Source organism: Callorhinus ursinus, unplaced genomic scaffold (genome assembly GCF_003265705.2).
Source record: "Callorhinus ursinus isolate GAN/ISIS: 27379988/994484 unplaced genomic scaffold, GSC_fseal_2.0 scaffold33, whole genome shotgun sequence".
Taxonomy (NCBI): Eukaryota; Metazoa; Chordata; class Mammalia; order Carnivora; family Otariidae; genus Callorhinus; species Callorhinus ursinus.
In genome coordinates, this window is record NW_027397095.1 from 17010460 (window position 1) to 17033382 (window position 22923).

General features: G+C 39.9%; 1 protein-coding gene across 1 annotated transcript in view; it reads right to left on the reverse strand.

Moving 5' to 3' along the window:
• Positions 1–3013: 3013 nt before the first annotated feature.
• LOC141370359 (uncharacterized) overlaps positions 3014–22923 on the reverse strand; it is a 34560-nt gene continuing 14650 nt past the window's right edge. Inside the window, exons 3-5 of the mRNA XM_073879085.1 lie at positions 18978–19097; positions 4004–4111; positions 3014–3147 (exon numbers count right to left, since the gene is read on the reverse strand). Of these exons, the coding sequence (XP_073735186.1) occupies positions 3014–3147; positions 4004–4111; positions 18978–19097 (362 nt within the window). The remainder of the gene's footprint in view (positions 3148–4003; positions 4112–18977; positions 19098–22923) is intronic.

The window sequence follows — 22923 nt, forward strand, 5'->3', positions numbered from 1 at the left end:
CAGTTATCATCACAATCAGCATTATCTTCATCTCCATAATTATCACCATCATCACCATTATCACCAATATCACCAAAATCATCATCATCACTATCATCATCATCACATCACCATCTTCATACTGCTCATAAGATTCGACATCATCAGATTCTTATCATCAAAATCATCAATATCATGATCTTTACCATAATCACCAACATTATTTTCCCCATATTTCTCACCACCAATGGCTATCATCACCACCAATGTGTACATTGCCATCATTTCATCATCTTTACCATCATCCTCATTATCTTCACCATCCTTATCATCATCACCAATAAAGTCACTATCATCAACAACAGCATCATCTCTATCACTGTGATTATCACCATGTCCACCACCATCTTCATCTTCAACATCATTGCTATTATCATTTCCTCATCACCATCATCATAACCTTAATCATCAATGTAACCATCACCATCATCCTCACCATTAACATTACCATCATCACTGCCGTCATCATCTTCATCATCACCATTCTCATCACAATTATCAGCACCGTCACCAACATCTACAATATCTTCATCATCACCATCGTTGCCCTCATTACCAGCATAATGAACATCATCATTACCATCATCATCACTTTCACCGTTTCCATATTCCTCACATAAGCATCACGATTATCTTCCTATTCAGCATTACCATCATTTTCATCATTTTTGCACTCATCCCCATCATCATAATAGAATCCAAATCATTATCTTTATCTCACTATCAACATCAGCTTCTTTTTTATCTTCATCATCATCATCACATCATCATCTTAATTATCATTTGCACTATCCTCATAACCATGACCATCACAATCATTGCTGTTATCATCACAGTTGTCACAATTATCATCATCACCATCATCAACCTCATAATCATCATTATAATCATCATTTTTATTATTACCACCATCATTTTCAATGTCCTCATTATCATTAGCTTTACTATTATGAACATCATCATCATTTCATCATTACCACCATCTTTGTCTTCTTCATCATAGCCATCATCTTCATTATATTATCTTTACCATTAAAACCACTAGCATCATCATCTTTATCATGAACATGTCATCATCATCATTCATACTCTTCAATACCCTTATTATCATCACAATCATCTTCATCACCATCTCATGACCATCATAATGATAATTGTTATTACAATCCAATGGTTATTACAATTCTATATATGTTATTACAACATACAATACAATTGTTAATACACTTGTTATTACAATTACATCACCATCTCATGACCATCGTAATGATAATTGTTATTACAATTACAATTGCTATCACAATTGTTATTACAATACATCCACAATATCTCCATCACCACCATAGTCACCATCATCTTCACGGCATCATCCTTATTCTCATCACTGTTCTCATCATTTTCATCACTACCATTGTCTTCAGCAGCTTTGCATTCATCATCACCATCATCATCACTATCCCACTATTTTCAATCTTAACCACAATAACCATCATCATCTTCATCATCATCATCATCATTCTTCGTATTCTCTTCATCATCACCACTATCATCATCATCGTCGTCATCACAACTATCATCATCATCATGATTATCACCATCATCTTAATTATTTCTATCATCATCATCATCATTACTATCATTATTCTCACCATCATCAATATTTTCCTTGTCATTACAATTAACATTACCATCATCTTCATCTTCATCATCACCATCATCCTTTTTTACCCTTTTCTTTACCATTATCATCACCATCATATCCATCATCCTCATGTATATTATCACCATCAGCAGCAGCATCTTCAGTATCATATTGCCACCATCATCACCTTTACCACAACTAGCATTATCATTGTCAACCCTATCATTGTGATTGTGTCCATCATTTTCATATTCATCATCATCACCTACATCATCACCATTATCACTCTCATCATTCTCACCAGCCTTGTCAGCATATTCATTAATATTCATCACAGTCTGGGGTGCCTGGGTGGCTCAGTCTGCTGAGCATCTGCCTTCGGCTCAGGTCATGATCGCGGGGTCCTGGGATCGAGCCCGGCATCTGGCTCCCTGCTCAGCGGGAAGCCTGCTTCTCCCTCTCCCTCTGCCGCTCCCCTCCACTCATGCTCTGTCTCTTGCTTCCTCTCTCTAAGAAAAAAAAAAATATTCATCACAGTCACTATTATTGCCAGCAGCAGCAGCAACTTCTTCACTCTCTTCATCCCATCATAATCACCATCATAATCCTTACTATAATCTTTATCGTTACCAGATACGCAGAAGATAAATCAATTACAGAGGAAAACTTGGCAGACAAAGGTACCAAAGTCAGAGTAGTTGCATAGGTTAGTGGAACAACAAATTTTTCTTAGTTCTTTAAGATCCTGTACAAATTTATATAGTGGGCAACCATCTTTTTTTTAAGATTTTATTTATTTATTTGAGAGAGAGAGAGAATGAGAGATAGAGAGCACGAGAGGGAAGAGCTTCAGAGGGAGAAGCAGACCCCCCGCTGAGCAGGGAGCCCGATGAGGGACTCGATCCCGGGACTCCAGGACCATGACCTGAGCCGAAGGCAGTCGCTCAACCAACTGAGCCACCCAGGCGCCCTGGGCAACCATCTTTATCAAATTTAATTTCCTTCTTTATTGGAAACACAGGAGTATTACATGGTAAGTGCCTTTTGAAAATTATCCCTTCTCTTATTCTCTTTTATAATTGTTTGTATTCCTTCTAATTGAGCTCTTGACAAAGGATATTGTTTTATACATGGCTATGGCTTATCCCTTTGGTAAAATATCTTTATCAGCACTAGAGTTTGGATGTAACAGGTATCATTATTCCCTAAGGCCCAAAACAATGTATTGATTTGTTTCAACTTAGGATGCTTTCCTACCATGCTCTGAGACTGAAACTCTACCATATCTCCTTTCTTTTGGTGGACACATAGTAACCATTTCTGGTACTGCCTTCAGAGGAGCTCCACAGCCACTCCATTTGGAGAACAGAATATGATAGCCTTTAAGTTGCACAGCTGGACTCTGACCAGTTGGTGTACAGAAGAATCAGGAGAAAGTAAGAAAACATGTTCATCAGTCAGAGGACCTGTCAATGTGGGGACATGGATGAAATGGAAAAAATAAGAAAAGGTAAAGTGAAAAGGCTGATCCAGCATACCAACATCCTATATTGATCTATCACCAAATAGAATGTGAGAAATTCCTGAGAAAATTGCAGAATAAGTAGCACCAGTATCCCCAGTTCCCAACTCAGATTCCATAAATCTGTGCATTTTAAGCCATTTATCAAGTATTCCCTAGCTTTCTGGGCTTTCCTGTTTATGTCATTCTTGCATCCTCTAGACTCTCTTTCTATAATCCCCCTTCTAATATCCTGACTTCTGGCAATACTGATGTACATTTTCCCTTCTTCTTTTGTCCCTTTCATAGGTTGTCCAGAGTGAAGGTTATTCCCTGTAGCAAATAGTTCTGAGCAACTGACAGAGCAGTTTTTTCAATTTCTTCATTTTTTCTTTGTCTTCTCTGGAGTTTACCAAAATAGAATAGCTGCACCTAAGATTTGAGTAATAGTCTGCCCTTGCCTTCCCATAGCATTTTCCCTAATATGAATTTAGAGAACAGCAAAGGGCCAAGACAAAGGTGGTTGGGATCAGAGGGTGAATTTCACCTGCCCTTAGATCCGGGCCTACAAACATAGAGAAAACATCTGCAAATCACTGATGAAATCAGTGGGGGATTCACCCACCTTCTTGTGACACCACTGCAACTTCCACCAGCTTACCTTTGATGGAAAGGCTTCACCTGTGATCATTACCAACCCTTCCCAATGGGTCTCCAAAGTCCTTCATTCTTTCATACTTGTGGGGTGACAGTAAACATCTTCCCTTGTCACCATAACACTGGATGTGATCTTCCAGACTCTGAAGTGTTTGCTAGAGTACCTGAAGAGCCTTCGGAGAGCAGGATTCCATGCAGCTGCCAAGTGCAGAATTCGAGGAAGTAGCCAGTGCACAACACCATGCATGCGGTTGTAAACTGCAAACACTCTGCTTCTGGGTCCCAGGGAAGAGATGACATGAGTATTATCAGCTAGCAAGAAAGGAATGTGCATTACCTGGGTGTATGGGGTAGCTTCTCAATGACATCACCTTTGCTGCTGATCCAACTAGGAAGGCCTGGGTTTTTATTTTATTTTATCTTAGATTTATTCATTTATTTGAGAGTGTGTGTGTGCAAGCAGGGGGAGGGGTAGAGGGGGAGGGAGAGGGACAAGCAGACTCCACGCTGAGCACAGAGCCCAACACAGGGCTCAATCCCACAACCCTGGGATTACAGCCTAAGCCAAAATCAAGAGTGAGACACTTAACTGATGGAGCCACCCAGGCACCCCAGGCCTGGGTTTTTTTCACATTGACAAGAAAAATGTAAACTATATAGCACTTTGGTCTGATTACCCGTATTGACATTCATCAGTTTAACACCTTCTGTGTTTGCCTTTTTCCAAGTAACCAGCGAAACTACTGCTCATATGTATCCAAGTTCTCAATTATTCTCAGATCATGTCCCTTTATCATATCTGCTTTTCTAACTGCATGGACGATAAGAGACTCTCAGAGGTATAATCTGGGATAAGATGTAACGTGGACATAGGGCCAGGCCATGAGGCACACGAACATTCATCTTCAAATAGCCGCTGTTGTACAGAGAACGCAGTGCAGACAAACTCAGCAGATTTCATCACTGATGAAGCCAACAGCCAGCACTGACACCACAGATACCCTGAAGATATTTTGCCACCTTTTTTTTTTTTTTTTTTTTTTCCAGATGCCTGTCACCTGAGTCCCTCCCCCAAACCCTCCAGGTTATGCACCTGCATCTGTCCAGCCCAACCCCAGCATTAGCCTCCGCTGCTCTCTGCATGCCTGGGGGAAAGTATGCAGCAATAGGAGAGCATGCCAAAAGCCAGGGCCTCCACAGCTGCCAGTGAGCTCATAGTTGGCCGTGGCCGCTGCTGCCTGCCCTGACCCCCATCACTACATGGGTGTCTGCAACTGGATCCTGCCATTACACAGGCATTTGCAGCTGGCCCCTACAGCTGAATGTGCACACACCACCGGCTCCAGCCACCATGGCTGTCTGCCTGGGTCTCTGGCCACCAGAACTGGAGGCGCTGCCAAAGGCAGCGGCCCTTGTAGCCACTGCAGACCCCATGGTGCTTGCAAAGGACCATTTAGTTGTTGAGGCTGTGTTCCACGGCATCCTGAGCCAAAGAGGCATCATACCCGATTAGCCCTGGTGATGTCACAGCCCCTGCACTAGGTGTGCCCCACACCAGTGGACCAGAGGATACAGCAGAGGCCAGCATAACCCACCCAAAGGCAAAAGGCTTCACGTATGGAAGTCAGTCCATAAAGTCTGGAATAGGTAACTGCTTACTCAAATGCACAGACACCTACACAAAGCCACAAGGATGACAAAGGATCAGGGAAACATGTCTCCACTGAAGGAACACAGTAAACCTCCAGTAACTAACCCCCCACAACAAATGGAGATCCAGCAATTTCCCTGCAGTGAGTTCAAAATAATTGTTCTAAAGATGCTCAAAGATGTACAAGAGAACACAAATGAACAATTTAATGATATCAGGAAAACAGTACAGGAATAAAATGAGAAGTTCAACAAAGAGAAAACATCAAAAGGAAACACATTTGTGAACTGAATACAATGACTGGACTGAAGAATTCGAAAGAGAGCTTCAACAACAGACTTGAATAAGCAGAAGAATCATTGAGCTAGAAGACAAATCAATTGAACTTATCCAGTTAGAGGAGTAAAAATAAGGAAAGAATGAAAATGCAAGAAGAAAGTCTATGGGACTTATGGAATACCATAAACAGAAATATTATCCATATCACTGGAGTCCCCAGAAGGAGAAGAGAGGGAGAAAGTGGTAGAAAGCTTATTTAAAGAAATAAAGGCTGGGGCGCCTGGGTGGCTCAGCTGGTTAAGCATCTGCCTTCGGCTCGGGTCATGATCTCAGGGTCCTGGGATTAAGCCCAGCATCAGGCTCCCTGCTCAGTGCAAAGTCTGCTTCTCTCCCTCTCTCTTCCTCTCCCTCTGCCCCTCCCCCACTCATGCTCTCTCTCTCTCTCTCTCTCTCTCTCTCTCTCTCAAATAAATAAATAAAATCTTTAAAAAAATGGCTGATATATCCAACATAAAAGCATCTAAATATATAAAGCAAATATTAACAGACCTAAAGGGAGAAATAGAGAGCAACATAATAATAGTAGGGGACTTTAATACCCTACTTTCATCAATGAATAGTTCATCCAGACAGAAAATCAATAAGGAAGCAGTGGCTTTGAATGACACATTAGGTGAGATGGACTTAACAGACATATACAGAAAACTGATCCAAAAGCAACAGGATACACAATGCGCATTCTTCTCAAACAGACATGGGACATTCTCCAGGATAGATTATATCTTAGGCCACAAAACAAGTCTTAGTAAATATAAGAAGATTGAAATTATATCAAGCATGTTTTCTGACCACAACAGTGTGGAACTAGAAATCAATTACAAGAAGAAAACTGGAAAATTCACAAGTACGTGGAGATTAAACCACGTGCTATTGAACATCCAATGGGTCAAAGAAGAAATCAAGGAAATCAAAAATATCTTGAGACAAATGAAAATGGAAATACAACAGACCAAAACTTATTGGATGCAGCAAAAACAGTTCTAAGAGAAAAGTTCATAGGGATAAATGCCTACATCAGAAAACAAGAAAGATCTTGGGGTGCCTGGGTGGCTCAGTCGTTAAGCATCTGCCTTGGGCTCAGGTCATGATCCCAGGGTCCTGGGATTGAGCCCCACATCGGGCTCCCTGCTCAGCGGGAAGCCTGCTTCTCCCTCTCCCACTGCCCCTGCTTGTGTTCCCTCTCTCGCTGTGTCTCTCTCTATCAAATGAATAAAATATTTTAAAAAACAAAAAAACAAAAAACAAGAAAGATCTCAAATAAACAACCTAACTTTATACCTCAAGCCCTAGAAAAAGGAGAGTGAATGGAGCCCAAAGTTAGCAGATGGAAGATCAGAGTGGAAATAAATGATATAGAGACTAAAAATACAATAGAAAAGATCAATGAAACAAAGAGCCAGTTTTTTATTTTTATTTATTTTTTTAAAAGATTTTATCTATTTATTTGACAGAGAGAGAGACAGCGAGAGAAGGAACACAAGCAGGGGGGAGTGGGAGAGGGAGAAGCAGGTTTCCCGATGAGCAGGGAGCCCGATGCAGAGCTCGATCCCAGGACCTCAGGATCATGATCTGAGCTGAAGGCAGATGCTTAACGACTGAGCCACCCAGGCGCCCCAAGGGCCAGTTTTTTAAAAGATAAACAAAACTGACAAACCTTTAGCTAGACCCACCAAGAAAAAAAGAGGACTCAAATAAATAAAATCAGAAATGAAAGAGATGTTACAACTGGTACCACAGAAGTACAAAAGGCCATAGAAGACTACAAAGGATGATAATTATACCATAATTATACCAATAATTATACCAACAAATTGGATGAATTCATAGAAACATACAATCTACCAAGAGTAAATCATGAAGAAATAAAAAATCTGAACATACTGATGACTAATAAGGAGATTGAAAGGGTCAAAGATAGGAACCCTATAAAGGCAGAAAGTGAAGTATTCCTCCATTGGCCTGCATACAGTGGTAAGGGCACATGTGAAAACACAGGGTAATGAACACTGTGTTTAGGAACAAACTGAGAGACATGGTAAATAAAGTGCTGACCTGAATATGAAGAAAGACTTCCTTGATTTTAATAGTAATCCTGCTAAAACAGTTTAGAGAAAATCCCCCACCCTGATCAAGTTCCTCATCCCCTACCTTTGATGTGTAAATCCTTGGCCTGCCTTTAGCAAGAATTCTCCTAATTGGGGCACCTGGCTGGCTCAGTCAGTAGAAAATGTATGTGACTCTTGATCTTGGGGTTGTAAGTTCAAGCCCCACATTGGGTGTAGAGATTACTTAAAAATAAATTCTTAAGGGGCGCCTGGGTGGCTCAGTTGTTAAGCATCTGCCTTCGGCTCAGGTCATGATCCCGGGATCCTGGGATCGAGCCCCGCATCGGGCTCCCTGCTCCGCGGGAAGCCTGCTTCTCCCTCTCCCACTCCCCCTGCTTCTGTTCCCTTTCTCGCTGTGTCTCTCTCTGTGAAATAAATAAAATCTTACAAAAAAAAAAGAGTTCTCCTACCCTCCTCTGTAATTTTCCACCTACTGATCCCCTCACTTGGCTGTGAGGTTCCACTTGTCCTTGTTATATGTGGAGATGAGCCTGATCTCTCTCCCCTATTGCAACAGGGAAGGCTTCTTTGGGATGACATTTGAACAGAAGATGCTGGATTAGAGAGAGTAATTCACTTTTGCTGTTAATAGTATTTTTTCACTTGAGATTTTTCTGGTTCTTTGTATGACAAGTGATTTATGATTGATTGTATCCTGGACATGTGGGTATTATGTTCTGAGTATCTGGATCATACTTACATGTTATACTTTAGCAAACAGTTCAGATTTAGCCCTCAGGTCATGGCGTACTTTCGTGGGCTGTGTTTCGAATGATAATTGGGATTTCAGAGGCCTTGAAAAGCTATTCTGTTCTGCTTTACTTATGTGTTACCCAGAGGCCAACCTGAATACCTAAGCAGGATTTCAACTTCTTGTACAGGTTAGTTGGGGGTTTTGCCCAGGATGAGATATATATTTAAAAATTCCTTTTTCCAACTCCTTCCTTGACTTTCTAGTTTGGAGGGGTTGAAATATCACCTCATCAAGCTTGCCCAGCTCTGTCTCCTAGATATCACCTCATTAGTGGAAAGGGAATGTTGCCTCCCAACTACCAACTGGGGCAAGGTATACTAGCAATTTTTAAATATCAAGGAATTTAATGTTGAAAAACTTCCACTCTGTGCTTCTCTAGTAGGAAAAAAGACACAGATGTTCATTCAGCATCTTAGCAAAACCACCAAGAAATTCAGCTAAGGTAGACTTGTTGAGTGGAATCTGAGCAGGAGGGCAGAAATGTGTAAATAAGGAGAGTATCCTGGGATCTGTGCTTTATTAGAACAGAGACCAGAAATGCTATCCACAGGATCAAAACCAATGAAGTATGATGGCAAGGAAAAGGAACGTGTTCCTATTTCAGATTATACAACAAAGTTAAATAAACTGAGCCATCAGTATATGTGACATTCATCCACAAGATCTCTTTTTTGCTGAGTAACTATTCGATAAATAAACTAAATGTTAAAAAATAATGAAATGATATTTTTATACACGTGGATGAGTTATTTCCCCATATGGTGGCCTGGGTAAGTGCATTTTCATTAGAAAATTCATTCCTAATTCATGGGTATTGTGTAATTTTTGTGATAAGCTTTTTATTTTTTTATTTTTATTTTTATTACGATTTTATTTATTCATTTGAGAGAGAGGGAGAGAGCACAAGTGTGGGGAGGGGCAGAGGGAGAGCCTGAGCAGGGAGCCTGATGCGGGACTCGATCCCAGGACCCCAGAATCATGACCTGAGCCAAAGGCAGATGCTTCCAACTGAGCCACCCAGGTGCCCCATGTGATAAGCTTTTAAAATAAAAAACTCAATAATAAGAGAAAAAAATACATTGATGACGATTAAGGAAAACATTCAAGAAAGCACTTTCCTATACCATATACAAAAAAAAAAAAATGAGGTTACTGTCACTACTAAATGTTGCCACATATTCCACACTATAAAAATTTAAATCTCAATAGAAAACATTATCTTTTTTTCTCTCCTTTTAAAAAATTTTTTATTGTTATGTTAATCACCATACAGTACATCATTAGTTTCTGATGTAGTGTTCCATGATTCATTGTTTGTGTATAACACCCAGTGCTCCATGCGGAGTGTGCCCTCTTTAATACCCATCACCAGGCTAACCCATCCTCCCACCCCCCTCCCTTCTAGAACCCTCAGTTTGGTTTTCAGAGTCCATCGTCTCTCATGGTTCATCTCCCCCTCCGATTTCCCCTGCTTCATTCTTCCCCTCCTGCTATCTCCTTTTTTTTTTTTTAACATATATTGCATTATTTGTTTCAGAAGTACAGATCTGTGATTCAACAGTCTTGCACAATTCACAGAGCTCACCATAGCACATACCCTTCCCCAATGTCTATCACCCAGCTGCCCCATCCCTCCCACCCCCCCACCACTCCAGCATCCTTCCATTTGTTTCCTGAGATTAAGAATTCCTCATATCAGTGAGGTCATATGATACATGTCTTTCTCTGATTGACTTATTTCACTCAGCATAACACCCTCCAGTTCTATCCACGTCACTGCAAATGGCAAGATCTCATTCCTTTTGATGGCTGCATAATATTCCATTGTGTATATATACCACATCTTCTTTATCCATTCATCTGTCAATGGACATCTTGGCTCTTTCCACAGTTTGGCTATTGTGAACATTGCTGCTATAAACATCGGGGTGCACGTACCCCTTCGGATCCCTATGTAGAAAACATTATCTTAACAAAAATAACTAAGATAACAAGGGTCAATAATTTCTTTAAAAGCACTTATGTTTATATTTAGGAGAGTTACAGTACTTAAAGATGGTACAACAATCAAAATTGCTTTTCAAAAGAATTTGTTTCCTAGGGGCACCTGGGTGGCTCAGTCAGTTAAGCGTCTGCCTTCTGCTCAGGTTACGATCCCGGGGTCCTGGGATTGAGCCCCTGTTCAGTGGAGAGCCTGCTTCTTCCTCTCCCTCTACCTCTTCCCCACTCGTGCTCTCTCACTCTCGCTTCTATCTCAAATAAAATCTTTAAAAAAAAATGTGTTTCACGCGCCTGGGTGGCTCAGTTGGTTAAGCGACTGTCTTCGGCTCAGGTCATGATCCTGGAGTTCCAGGATCAAGTCCCACATCGGGCTCCCTGCTCAGCAGGAAGTCTGCTTCTCCCTCTGACCCTCTTCCCTCTCGTGCTCTCTGTCTCTCATTCTCTCTCTCTCAAATAAATAAATAAAATCTTTAAAAAAAATTAAAAAATGTGTTTCCTATATTACTGTAGTGAGACAAAAAGATATGCCCACATTCTAATCCCCAGAATCTGTGACTCCTTTATATAGCAAAAGATGTGATTAAGTTAAAGATCTTAAGAGGAGATACTTATTCTGGATTATCTGGGTGAGCTTTGAATGCGGATCGCCTTGCGAAAGAGACAAAGAGATGTAGAGGGAGTTTACAGACACAAAGGGGGAAGGCAATGTAAAAATGGAAGGAGGGAGATGCTGCCCAGGAATGTTAATAGCCATTATTAGAAGTTGGTGGAGTCAAGGAAGAGATTGTGTCCTAGAGCCTCCAGAGGGAGTGTGGCCCTGCCAACACTTTGATTTTGGACTTCTGTACTCCAGAACTCTGAGAGATAACTTTTCGTTGTTTTAAGACACCCAGTTTATCATAATTTGTTATGGCAGCCCTAGGAAACTAATACAATTATCCTTACATAACCTTATTGTTTTCTCTTTGCCTCCTACATGAGTTTCACATTCCCCATGGAGTTTCCAATTATTGAGATACTGTCTGAAAAAGGAGCATAAGATGGTGAGCTCACAAAGGAAAGCAGAAGAGCCAGCAGTCTTATTCCCTAACATTGTACCATACTTGGCTACAGCTATGCAATATGTGCACATTAATGATCACCAATGGCTAGAAGATGCCGTAAACTTTAGTCCAAGTTTTGCCTTTGACCATTCGATTCTCTTCAAGGAGAATCAAGCCAAAGGGTTAAGAATGGAACCATGAAGTTCAGTTTTATACATTTATTTCTGCTTCTTTCCTTAAAGTTAGAGCCAAGTGATGATCCTGGAGCAAAAGGTCCCTCCCCCCCAACAGAGGTTGCTGGAGTCCAGCTCCAGCGGAGGAAGGGTCCTTGAAGGAAAGGATGGCGTAGGCGAGTGAGGAGACACGGACACAGGATCAGGTTGCAAGCATCTCCCGCCCGATAGCCTCGGAGGGACTCTTTTTATTCATTAGCGTTTTCTTGTTTTTCCATTCTTCCATGTGATCTTATTTTTTTTTACATTTTATCGCAATCATTTCGGATTTAGAAAACAGAGCGTGACCTATGAAGGTTATCTACTTTCTCCAAAGGCAGCTTACAATGGGTGCACCCTATCTTATCAAAGTACTTATTCCATTTCTATGTGTCTCTTGTCCTTGCTCCATAGACACCACGGAGGATCACTCCTTTCCCAGAGGCTGTCAGATGATGCCCGCATCCTTTTTTCCTTTAATCTTATACTATTTGTTTATGTCCTCATTATCAACTCCACTATAAGGAATGGGAGGAGTAGGGGCAAGGAAGTTATCCTACACCAGGGGCTTGCCTCGAGGGGCATACCAAAGGTGGCCTCCTTTTTGTATACAACATAGGGAGGTTCCTGTACTGTGGAATGTCATGAGATTTTTCTAATGTTTCAGAGGTGCCTGAGGAATCTCATCAATAGGAATTTTTACTGGGCCTGGATCCAACAGCTCCCTTACAGATTGGAGGACATTGGATATTTTTACCTCTTGGCCCATCGTCGGCCTTTTTGGAATCAGTTTTATTATGATTGCTTGCATAGGCATAACTAAATTTATAAATCATTTTATCATGAAACCCCAGAATTGATTATAAAGATTGCCACAAATAAAATGAAAGGAAGTAGCAGGAGCCAGCTATGGAGTCTCCTGACTTTTCAGGATTGTCCCTCATACTTGGACTTTGTCAAACAGCATGAGTAGCTTGGCTCACGCCAAGAGGTAGTGATGGAGGAGGAGGTCCTTGAACAAAGATGACCGTGGTGGGTGGTGATGGTTTACCATTTATTCCAGGTAAAGGAATTGGAAGAGGAGGAACAACTCCTTTGGGTAGGGGTGGCACTGGTAGAGATGATGGTGGGCATGGCCCTCTATCCGCCTATAGAGGCAGTAGAAGAGGTCCTGAAATTTATGAGTAACTGGACAGCCAATGTTCCTTAATAGAAATAATCTAATGTTGAAATGCTTGCAGTAAAATATGCAATAGACATTTGTGGGTTTTTTTAGAGATGATACACTACTTATTAATTTATCAATCTTCAAGGACTTAGTACCTGCAAGAGACTTGTACAGATATTTAATAAGCATTTTTAACTCTACACAATGAGGGTCCTTCTGCTAACACTCTAATGCTAGAAGAGTTGGCATCCTCATCTAAAACTTTGTGAAACAGTACTCCAAAATAATGAGAAATTAGATTTCATGGTGAACATATGCAAAGAAGTATTCTATCTGGCCTGGGCCTGTTAGACTACTTTGTTCAAATATGGATAATACAAGGTTATGGTTTGATCCCCTTGGGAGCTAATTAGCTTTACACAAAGAGTCTGTCTCAGAGTACCAATGATCTAGCTATCTTATAACAATGTAAGCAACATCCATTTGTATAGTAATATATGCTTATCAAAGTTTTTATATCTATGATCCCTTTTGAGCCTTATTATAACCTTGTGATATAGGTAGGGCAAGTAGTTTTATCTCATTACTTATAGACGAGACACTGAGACTCCAAAAGCCTAAGTGATTGGACAAAGGTCACAAATTTAGTGTGAAACATGATTAGGACTTAATGTCACACACCTAATTCAGTTCCCTCTCTATTATAGCAGACTACCTCCTCATACCTGCAAGTCATTTGTCATGAGCTGAAGACAGAACCTAGGTGAATGCCCTAACATGGAGAGTGAAAAAAGGGAGAGTAACCAACTTCTTAGAGGGGGGAAAAAAAAAAAAAGCAAAGTAGGACAGAAAAGAAATTGTCAAATATTACAGATACAGTAAAGAAAAGTGAGCCTACAAAAAGGCCACCAGATTGGGCCACTTGGAGTTCACTGTAGAGTTTTTTGTTAAGTTTTCAGTAGAATGGTAGAAACAGACCAATTCAAGCAACAAAAACCTATTGAGGATCCACTATGTTAAGATACAATCTTCACATTCTGAATATTCCCTCCAAATATGAGCTGTCTTTAAACGAGTACTTAATCAGTTATAAAGTGTAGACCACCTAACAAAGATTTTAAGTATCATGAGAACTCTCCTCAAAGAGAATGTAGGTGGGAATATAAAGTTGACAGGTTTTGAAATGATGGTAGTCAAGATTATAGAGGTCTACAAAAGCTTTGGGGATCATTAAAATAATTGAAGATTTTCTTCATGAAAGGAAATGTCCTGAGGGTTAATTTTATGTGTCGACATGACTGGGCAACAGGGTGCCCAGATATCTGGCTAAACATTATTCCGGGTGTTTCTGTGAGGGTGTTATTAGATGAGATTAACATTTGAATTGGTAAATTGAGTAACAGATTGCCCTCCCTAATGGGAGCAGGCCTAAGCCAATCAATTGAAGGCCTAAATATAACAAAAGTGCTGGTCTTCCAACCAGTAAGAAAGAATTCTTACTGCCTAACTGCCTTTGAACTGGAACATTGGCATTTTTCCCGAGTCCATTTAGGACTCATACTCAAACATTGGCTCTTCTTGGGTTTCAATCATGCTGGCCTTCCAACCAGAACGACATCATTGGTTTTCATGATTCTAAGGCTTAGATCTAATTAGATCAGATTAGATCAGATTAGATCTAAAGCAATGGCTCTCCTATGCCTGCAACTTGCCAACTCACCTTGTAGATCTTGAGACTTGCTGCTACCATAATCATGTGAGCCACTTTGTTACTTTATATTATGTATATTATATATTCTATGTTATATATAAAGTATATATACATATTTATATAAAATATGCATATTTACATATAAATGTATGTTATATATTATATGTAAAATCTATTCATATTTATATACGAATATATTATGTATATATTATATATACATGTGTGTATATATAATATATACATAAAATCTCTGTCCTGTTGGTTCCATTTCTCCAGAACCCAGAGTCATATAAAAGTGGATCCAATTTTTCAAATTAGAATGAAAATTTTCTCTCAAAAATAATTTTGCTTGTATAATATATTCTATCACAAAATATGTAGAGAAACTTAAGAAACTAATGTTTTAGTCTTTTCTACACATGGAAATGATTTGTCTTGGAAAATCAAATTTGTAGAGTTATTTAAACTAAAATTTTAATTTATGAGAAAGTCTGTTTCTGATCCTATTTTCCTTCTATTTAACTAGATATTTTCCAAATTATAACTCATCTTGACATGATACAATATATATGTAGTTTCATTACCTGTGTTCAGTTTTGCTGGAATTCTGTTTTAAGCTCTTTGATCTTTTCTTCTGGCATCTTGTTTTGAGCTTGGGTTCAGGCGATGAATTTTTCATTTATCTACAATGATCATCACCATAAATGCACACTTAATAATACAGCTTCCAGAAAACTTTAAACAATATTATGTATTAAATAAATGGAATACCCTTTGCTTCTTTAATTTCCGGGCCTTCACTCATGACTATTTTCATGACAATTAAATACCCCTCTGTTGGGGTGGGGCTAGTGCTGGTGGTGGTAGTGGTAGTAATGATGAACTATGCTCTCAAACTAAGGCAAACAAAAGCATTTTTACTCCTGAAAAAAAATACTATAAAACATTTTTTAAATGTGTGAGCCACATTTTTCTTCATATATCATGGGCATTTTTTGTTTTGCTATTCAAAATTAGATCTTAATAATTTCATCCTAAATGGGGAAAAACTAAGAACTTTTCCTCTACAATCAGGAACAAGACTGGAGTGTTCACTTGCCCCGCTTTTATTCAACATAGCACTGGAAGCCCAAGCCACAACAATCAGACAACAAAAAGAAATAAAAGGCATCCAAATTGGCAAGGAAGAAGTAAAACTTTCACTATTTGTGGAGGACATGATACTCTCTATAGAAAACCCAAAAGACTCTGCCAAAAATGAAGGGGGGAAATCGGAGGGGGAGACTATGGACTCTGAGAAACAAACTGAGGGTTCTAGACGGGGGGGGGGGGGGGGATGGGTTAGCCTGGTGATGGGTATTAAAGAGGGCATGTATTGAATGGAGCACTGGGTGTTATATGTAAACAATGAACCATGGAACACTACATCAAAAACTAATGATGTAATGTATGGTGATTTACATAACATAATGAAATAAAATTTAAGAAAAAATTTTTTTAAATGTGGCATTACAAAAAAAAAAGACTCCGCCAAAAAACTGCTAGAATTGATCAGCAAATTCAGTAAAGTCACAGGATACAAAATCAATGTACATAAATCTGTCGCACTTCTATACACCAATAATGAAGCAGCAGAAAGAGAAATTAAGAAAACAATCCTATTTACAATTGCACCAAAAACCATAAGATACCAAGGAATAAACCTAACCAAAGAGGTGGAAGATCTGTACTCTGAAAACTATAAAACACTGATGAAAGAAATTGAAGATGACATAAAGAAATGGAAAGATATTCCATGCTCATGGATTGGAAGAACAAATATTGTTAAAATGTCTATACTACCCAAAGCAATTTATACATTTAATGCAATCCCTAGCAAAATACCACCACCAGCATTTTTCACAGAGGTAGAACAAACAATCCTAAAATTTGTACAGAACCATAAAAGACCCCGAATAACCAAAGCAATCATGAAAAAAAGAAAAGCAAAGCTGGAGGCATCACAATTGCACACTTCAAATTAGATTACAAAGCTGTAGTGATCAAAACAGCATGGTACTGGCACAAAAAAATAGACACATAGATCAATAGAACAGAATAGAAAACCCAGAAGTGAACCCACAATTATATGGTCGATTAATCTTCAATAAAGGAGGCAAGAATATGCAATGGGGAAAAGGACAGTCTCTTCAACAAACGGTGCTGGGAAAACTGGACAGCTACATGCAAAAGAATGAAACTGGACCACTTACACCGTATACAAATATAAATTCAAAATGGATTAAAGACCTAAATGTGAGACCTGAAACTATAGAAATTCTAGAAGAGAACACAGGCAGTAACTTCCTTGACATTGGCCGTAGCAACTTCTTTCTAGATATGACTCCTGAGGCAAGGGAAAGAAGAGCAAAAGTAATTTATACAGTTTTTTAATGTTATACACCATATATTTAAGTTTAATAAATTAGAAAATGAAGTATAAAAATAAGATGTCAGATAATTCAAATTCTTAAATATATTTAATCTTGAAATGAGATCGCACTTCTAGAACATTCAAGTTGATTCACATTAATACAAATTAGAATCTTTCTACTGCATCCTTAATTGCTTAGCATTCTAAAAGATGTGCTCCACCAAATCAGACAGTAGAATGATACACATCATAAAGGCATTCTCCTTGAGACAGTCAATCAAAACACTTGTATAAAATGTTACAAGGGAATGTGAGAGGTTAAAATATGGTTCTCATCCAGAGAGATCGTCTAAATGGTGGACATTCTTCTGCTGTGTCCTGCCACAACCCCTACCTCAGTCAAGCCTCTAAACAAGACCAAACAAACCTATTTAGTGTGAACTCTGGTTGGTCCAGCTAAAGAAACATCGTATTTACATTTTATTTCCCCTTTGTTGCAATGTCATCTCAAATCATTTTAGAAGGCTATACAACAATGCTACTCCTGTTTCTAAAAGTGATATATCTTCTTGTCTGGAATTGTCTTTAGCTTAAATGGAACAATAAGTTCTTTCACTGTTAATCAATATTCATTCTCAGAGTATATTTTACCTTTAGAAATTACAAAAGGCATTCAGATCCAAGTCTGAAGGAAGAGTGCGTGAACAATCTGGATAATAATCATGGTTAGGGTCAAACCTAAAATACTACTTATTAATTGTTTTCTCCATTCGTATCTGAGTCCTGGAAAACGTCCCACAGTGGCTAATCTAAATCTCTAGTATCTTTAAATTTCAATCCCTCCCCAAAGACTTTGATCAATCAATGATCTGATACTCTATTTTTTTCTTAAAGTAATCTCTACACCCAGCGTGGGGCTTAAACTCTCGACCCTGAGATCAAGAGTTACATGCTCTACCTACTGAGCCAGCCAGGCTCATACTCTTAACGAATCTTTCACTGAAAGATGTGAGCTTGTTTGACTTCACTACTCTCCATGCTAAGATTTCTCTGAATCCAGGGGCACCTGGCTGGCTCAGTCGGAAGAGCATGGGAGTTCAAGCCCCATGCTAGGTATAGAGATTACTAAAAAAAAAAATTAAACTTTAATATTTCTCTGAATCCACATTCCCATCCCTTCTCCTAATATCAGCTTCTCCGTGTGTGCTTCTGAGCATGTGCCTATACAAGATAATGTCCACAATTTCCTTCTGTAAATGGTTCATTGCTGCATTTGCAGAGAGGCATGTGATCTCTCTGCTTGTAATTTAAAGTTAACCCCACTTAGAATTCAAATCACACAAGTCTAAATAAAGTATGTGAGCGGGAAGATGCCTTCTTAGAAGTCCACTAATCTTATCCTCTACTTCTAACAATGAAGAAGCCAAGACCCAAGGAGTGTGACTTACTTAAAGCCACAGCCAATTAGGAGCAAAGCTGAGATCAGGTCTTACTGCTTATCATTCTACAGCTGAGTTTCAAGGGTGTTAGAACTTACCAAATAGGTTAATATTTCCAATCCCCCAGGCTCATGATCTCTCATGATCATCGTAATGAACCATTAGAGAGACTGAGTGTAAGTGGACACAGTGCTAACCAGATATTAACAGAGGAAGTTCAGTGCGAGGCCTACTTTGAAAAAGGAGCCTATGTGCAGAAGGGGTAGCACAGAATCAAAATACAACTGAGCTGACTTACTTACCTTTCAGAAGTGTGACGTCAGTGTCTGCTCCTCGTCTAAGCTTGAACTCTGGGTCCACACCACGGCAAGGGCAGCACATACTGTCGATCACACTCTTCGGTTTTCTTCTAAAACTGTGAGCTGAAAAGGGAAGACATTATTTTTGATTACCCTTGCTGTGGATACAAATCAATTTCTCTAAGTAAAGATTCTGCATGAGAAGAGAAAAATACACCAGTCTTTTACTAGCCCTGTAACGGGAACCCTTCCAGCCACCGCACACCCTTGGGAGAAATAAGCCTAGACTTAAAGATGGTCTGGGCTTTATACGCTGCAAACCCTCTGTGATGTCATCAGCTGTGACCATTTGGTGACTTCACACTGTAATTTCCTGGGATTCGGTGGCCAGAGATACTGATCAACCTTTCTGCTTACTTAAGCTACCGTCCCTGAGGTTAATGAAATAAATATCCTGTTAGCCCTGTATCCACGGATATAGAAATGTTCCCCACTTGCTACTTAAGGATTCCAGTGAGGGATGAATATCCTGGCACTAGGTGGCAAGGGACAGTTTGGATTTTGTACAGCACTGTCACTCAAATAGCTGTGAACAGCTTATAAAACTGGACTTAGCCACTTAAGACACTAAGCAAGGAATAACTTATGCACGTGTTCAAGAAAGATACAACATATAGAAGCATACATGCTTAGTACGCATGGCTAGAGCCTCAACTTACTCAAAGTGGCAAAGGTTTTGAACCATATCTTTTTTTTTTAAGATTTTATTTTTTATTTGACAGAGAGAGAGAGCACAAGCAGGGGGAGAGGCCACAGAGGGAGAGAGAGGAGCAGGCTCCCTGCTGAGCAGGGAGCCCGATGCGGGGCTCCATCCCAGGACCCTGGGATCACGACCCGAGCCGAAGGCAGACGCCTAACCTTCTGAGCCACCCAGGTGCCCCAAACATATCTTGATTACGTAAACCATCAAGGTAATCCTGGCCCTAAACACAGCACCTATTACATCAAAACTGGAGGGAAAATGATTATTGGTCAGGGGCTAAAAGATTTAACAGAGTAACAGCAGAAAGAGGTACAGGATATTCCCTCTCGTTGCAGCTCTCTTCCCCAGATCTCCACAGGGCTCTCTCCCTACTTCTTTCATCTCTTATGTCACCTTCTCAATGAGGTGTCCAATCCACCTGAAGGTGCAAATCCCCACAGCCACCCCATGCCCTACTCCCCTCTCCTGCTTGCATGTGCTGGAAAGCTCGGATCATTATCCCTTATGATATATATGTGTCTCATTGGTCTTATTTTTTCATCCCCCCCCACTAGAAGGTGAGCCCCACGTGAGCTGGGATTTTTTTTCCCCCTTTTTCATGGTGTATTTCTAGCATTAAGAATGGTGTCTGACTCATAGTAGGTGCTCAGCAAAAAATGAGTCACCTTGACCTTCTGCCCTCATGTTTTTTTTTTTAAGATTTTATTTATTTATTTGAGAGAGGGAGAATGAGAAATAGAGAGCACGAGAGGGAAGAGGGTCAGAGGGAGAAGCGGACTCCCTGCCGAGCAGGGAGCCCGATGTGGGACTCGATCCCGGGACTCGAGGATCATGACCTGAGCCGAAGGCAGTCGCTTAACCGACTGAGCCACCCAGGTGCCCCTGCCCTCATGTTTATGCCATTCCTACTGGTGAACCTGTTAACCATATAGTGTGTGTCTTTCAGAATTTCCTTCCACATATTTGCATTTTAATACAAGGGCCTATTAGATACCATGCTCCTCAATTAAGCTCTTGAATATGTCTACAATATAGTAGGCCCCCTTATCTGTGGGAGACATGATCCACGACCCCCAGTGGATGCCTGAAACCATGGAGAGTACCAAATCCTATATATGCCATGTTTTTTCCTGGACATACATATCTATGAGAAAATTTAACTTATAAATTAGTTACATAAGAGATTAACAATAACTAATAATTAAGTAGAACCATTATGACAATATACTGTAATTAAAGTTATGTGAATGTAGTCTCTCACAATATCTCATTGTACTGTACTCGTTCTTCCCCTTCCTATGATGATGGGAGATAATAAAATGCCTACGAGTCAGGATGAAGTGAGAGGAATGACAGTAGGCATGGTGACATAGTGTTAGGCTACTATTGACCTTCTTAAACTATGTCAGAAGGAGCATCTGCTTCTGAACTACAGTTGTCTGTGGGTAACAAACTGGAAAAGGAAATCGTTGATAAGGGGGGACTATTGTGCTTAAAATCACTTGGGGACACCTGACTGGCTCAGTCAGTGGACCATGTTACTCTTGATCTTGGAGTTGTGAGTTCAAGCCCCATGTGTGGTGTGGAGTTTACTTAAAATTTAAAAACAAATTTAAAAAAATCACCTGTCTTCAGTCCTAACTGGAAACGTAACCAATTACAGATGTGTAAATGTAACCATAATCAACACTTTCAGTTGGGTATTCTACCTGTCTGTCTCAATAACATACTCAAAATATGATGATTTTATCAGTTTTGGTTGGCATAGTTGTTTTTGTGTACTTTTTTAGCTCTTTAACATGGATCATTTGGGGCGCCTGGGTGGCTCAGGTGGTTCAACATCTGCCTTCCGCTGGGGTCATGATCCCATGGTCCTGGGATCGACCCTCACGTGGGGCTCCCTGCTCAGCGGGGAGCCTGCTTCTCCCTCTGCCTCTGCTCCCCTCCCCTGCTCCTGCTCATGCTCTTTCTCTCCCAAATAAAATCTTAAAAAAAAATGGATCATTTCAAAAAAAGCAGATATAACAATATGACAAATATTCTATGTACCAACCAGCTTCAACAAGGACCAATATTTTGCCAATTATGTTTTATTTATTTAATTTTTTTGCCTATATATATTTCAAAGCATATTCCAGATATCATATGTCCTCATGCATAAATTCAAGGAAGGTATTTCCTCCACGTACTCTACTGTGCCATAAACTCTAACAAATAGGACTTTAAAAAAACATAAGCAAAATACCATCATTACATCTAACAACAATTTTACAATTACTCCCTGATGCCACATGAAAACATCCATGTGTAATGAACCTGTTGGACTTGAATGTGTCTTTTAAATTTGATTTGTTCTTTTTTTTTTAAGATTTTATTTATTTGACAGAGACACAGCGAGAGAGGGAACACAAGCAAGGGGAGTGGGAGAGGGAGAAGCAGGCTTCCCGCGGAGCAGGGAGCCCAATGCGGGACTCCATCCCAGGACCCTGGGACCATGACCTGAGCCGAAGGCAGACGCTTAACAACTGAACCACCCAGGCGCCCCTAAATTTGATTTGTTCTTACTGGGAAGCAAACAAGGATCATACATACCATTGGCTGAAATATGACATAATCCTCTTGTTATTGATAACCACCCCCACCCCCTTTTCTTCTTGCCACGCCTTTGATGAAAAGATTGAATTATTTGTCCTGTAGAATTACTCACATTCTAGATTTCTCTGTATGTATCTTCGTGCTGGCCGTGTTCCATGAGAAACAGAATTTCCGAAGTGACATCTATGAACTTGGTTAGATTTAGGCTCAGTCACTTTAGCCAGAACATTTTATAGTTGACACTTTGTACTCTTATTATATTGTATCAGAATGCACATGATATCTGTTGCTCACATTTTTGGTGATGTAAACATTGATCAGTGGATTGCAGTATTCTTACCTTAATTCCCATTCTCTTGATGGGACTGATAACCCACCTGAATGGTATAAAGATAGCTTCAAAGTGAAAACACCTGAGATACAAGAGCTGCAGAAGCCTTGTCTGAATTCCTCTTATCTGGCTAAAGCAGTGGGTTGTTTTTTTTTTTTTTTTTGAAGACTTTATTCATTTATTTGAGAGAGAGCACAGAGGGAGAGGGAGAAGCCGACTCCCTGTTGAGCAGAGAGCCCGACGTGGGGCTCGATCCCAGG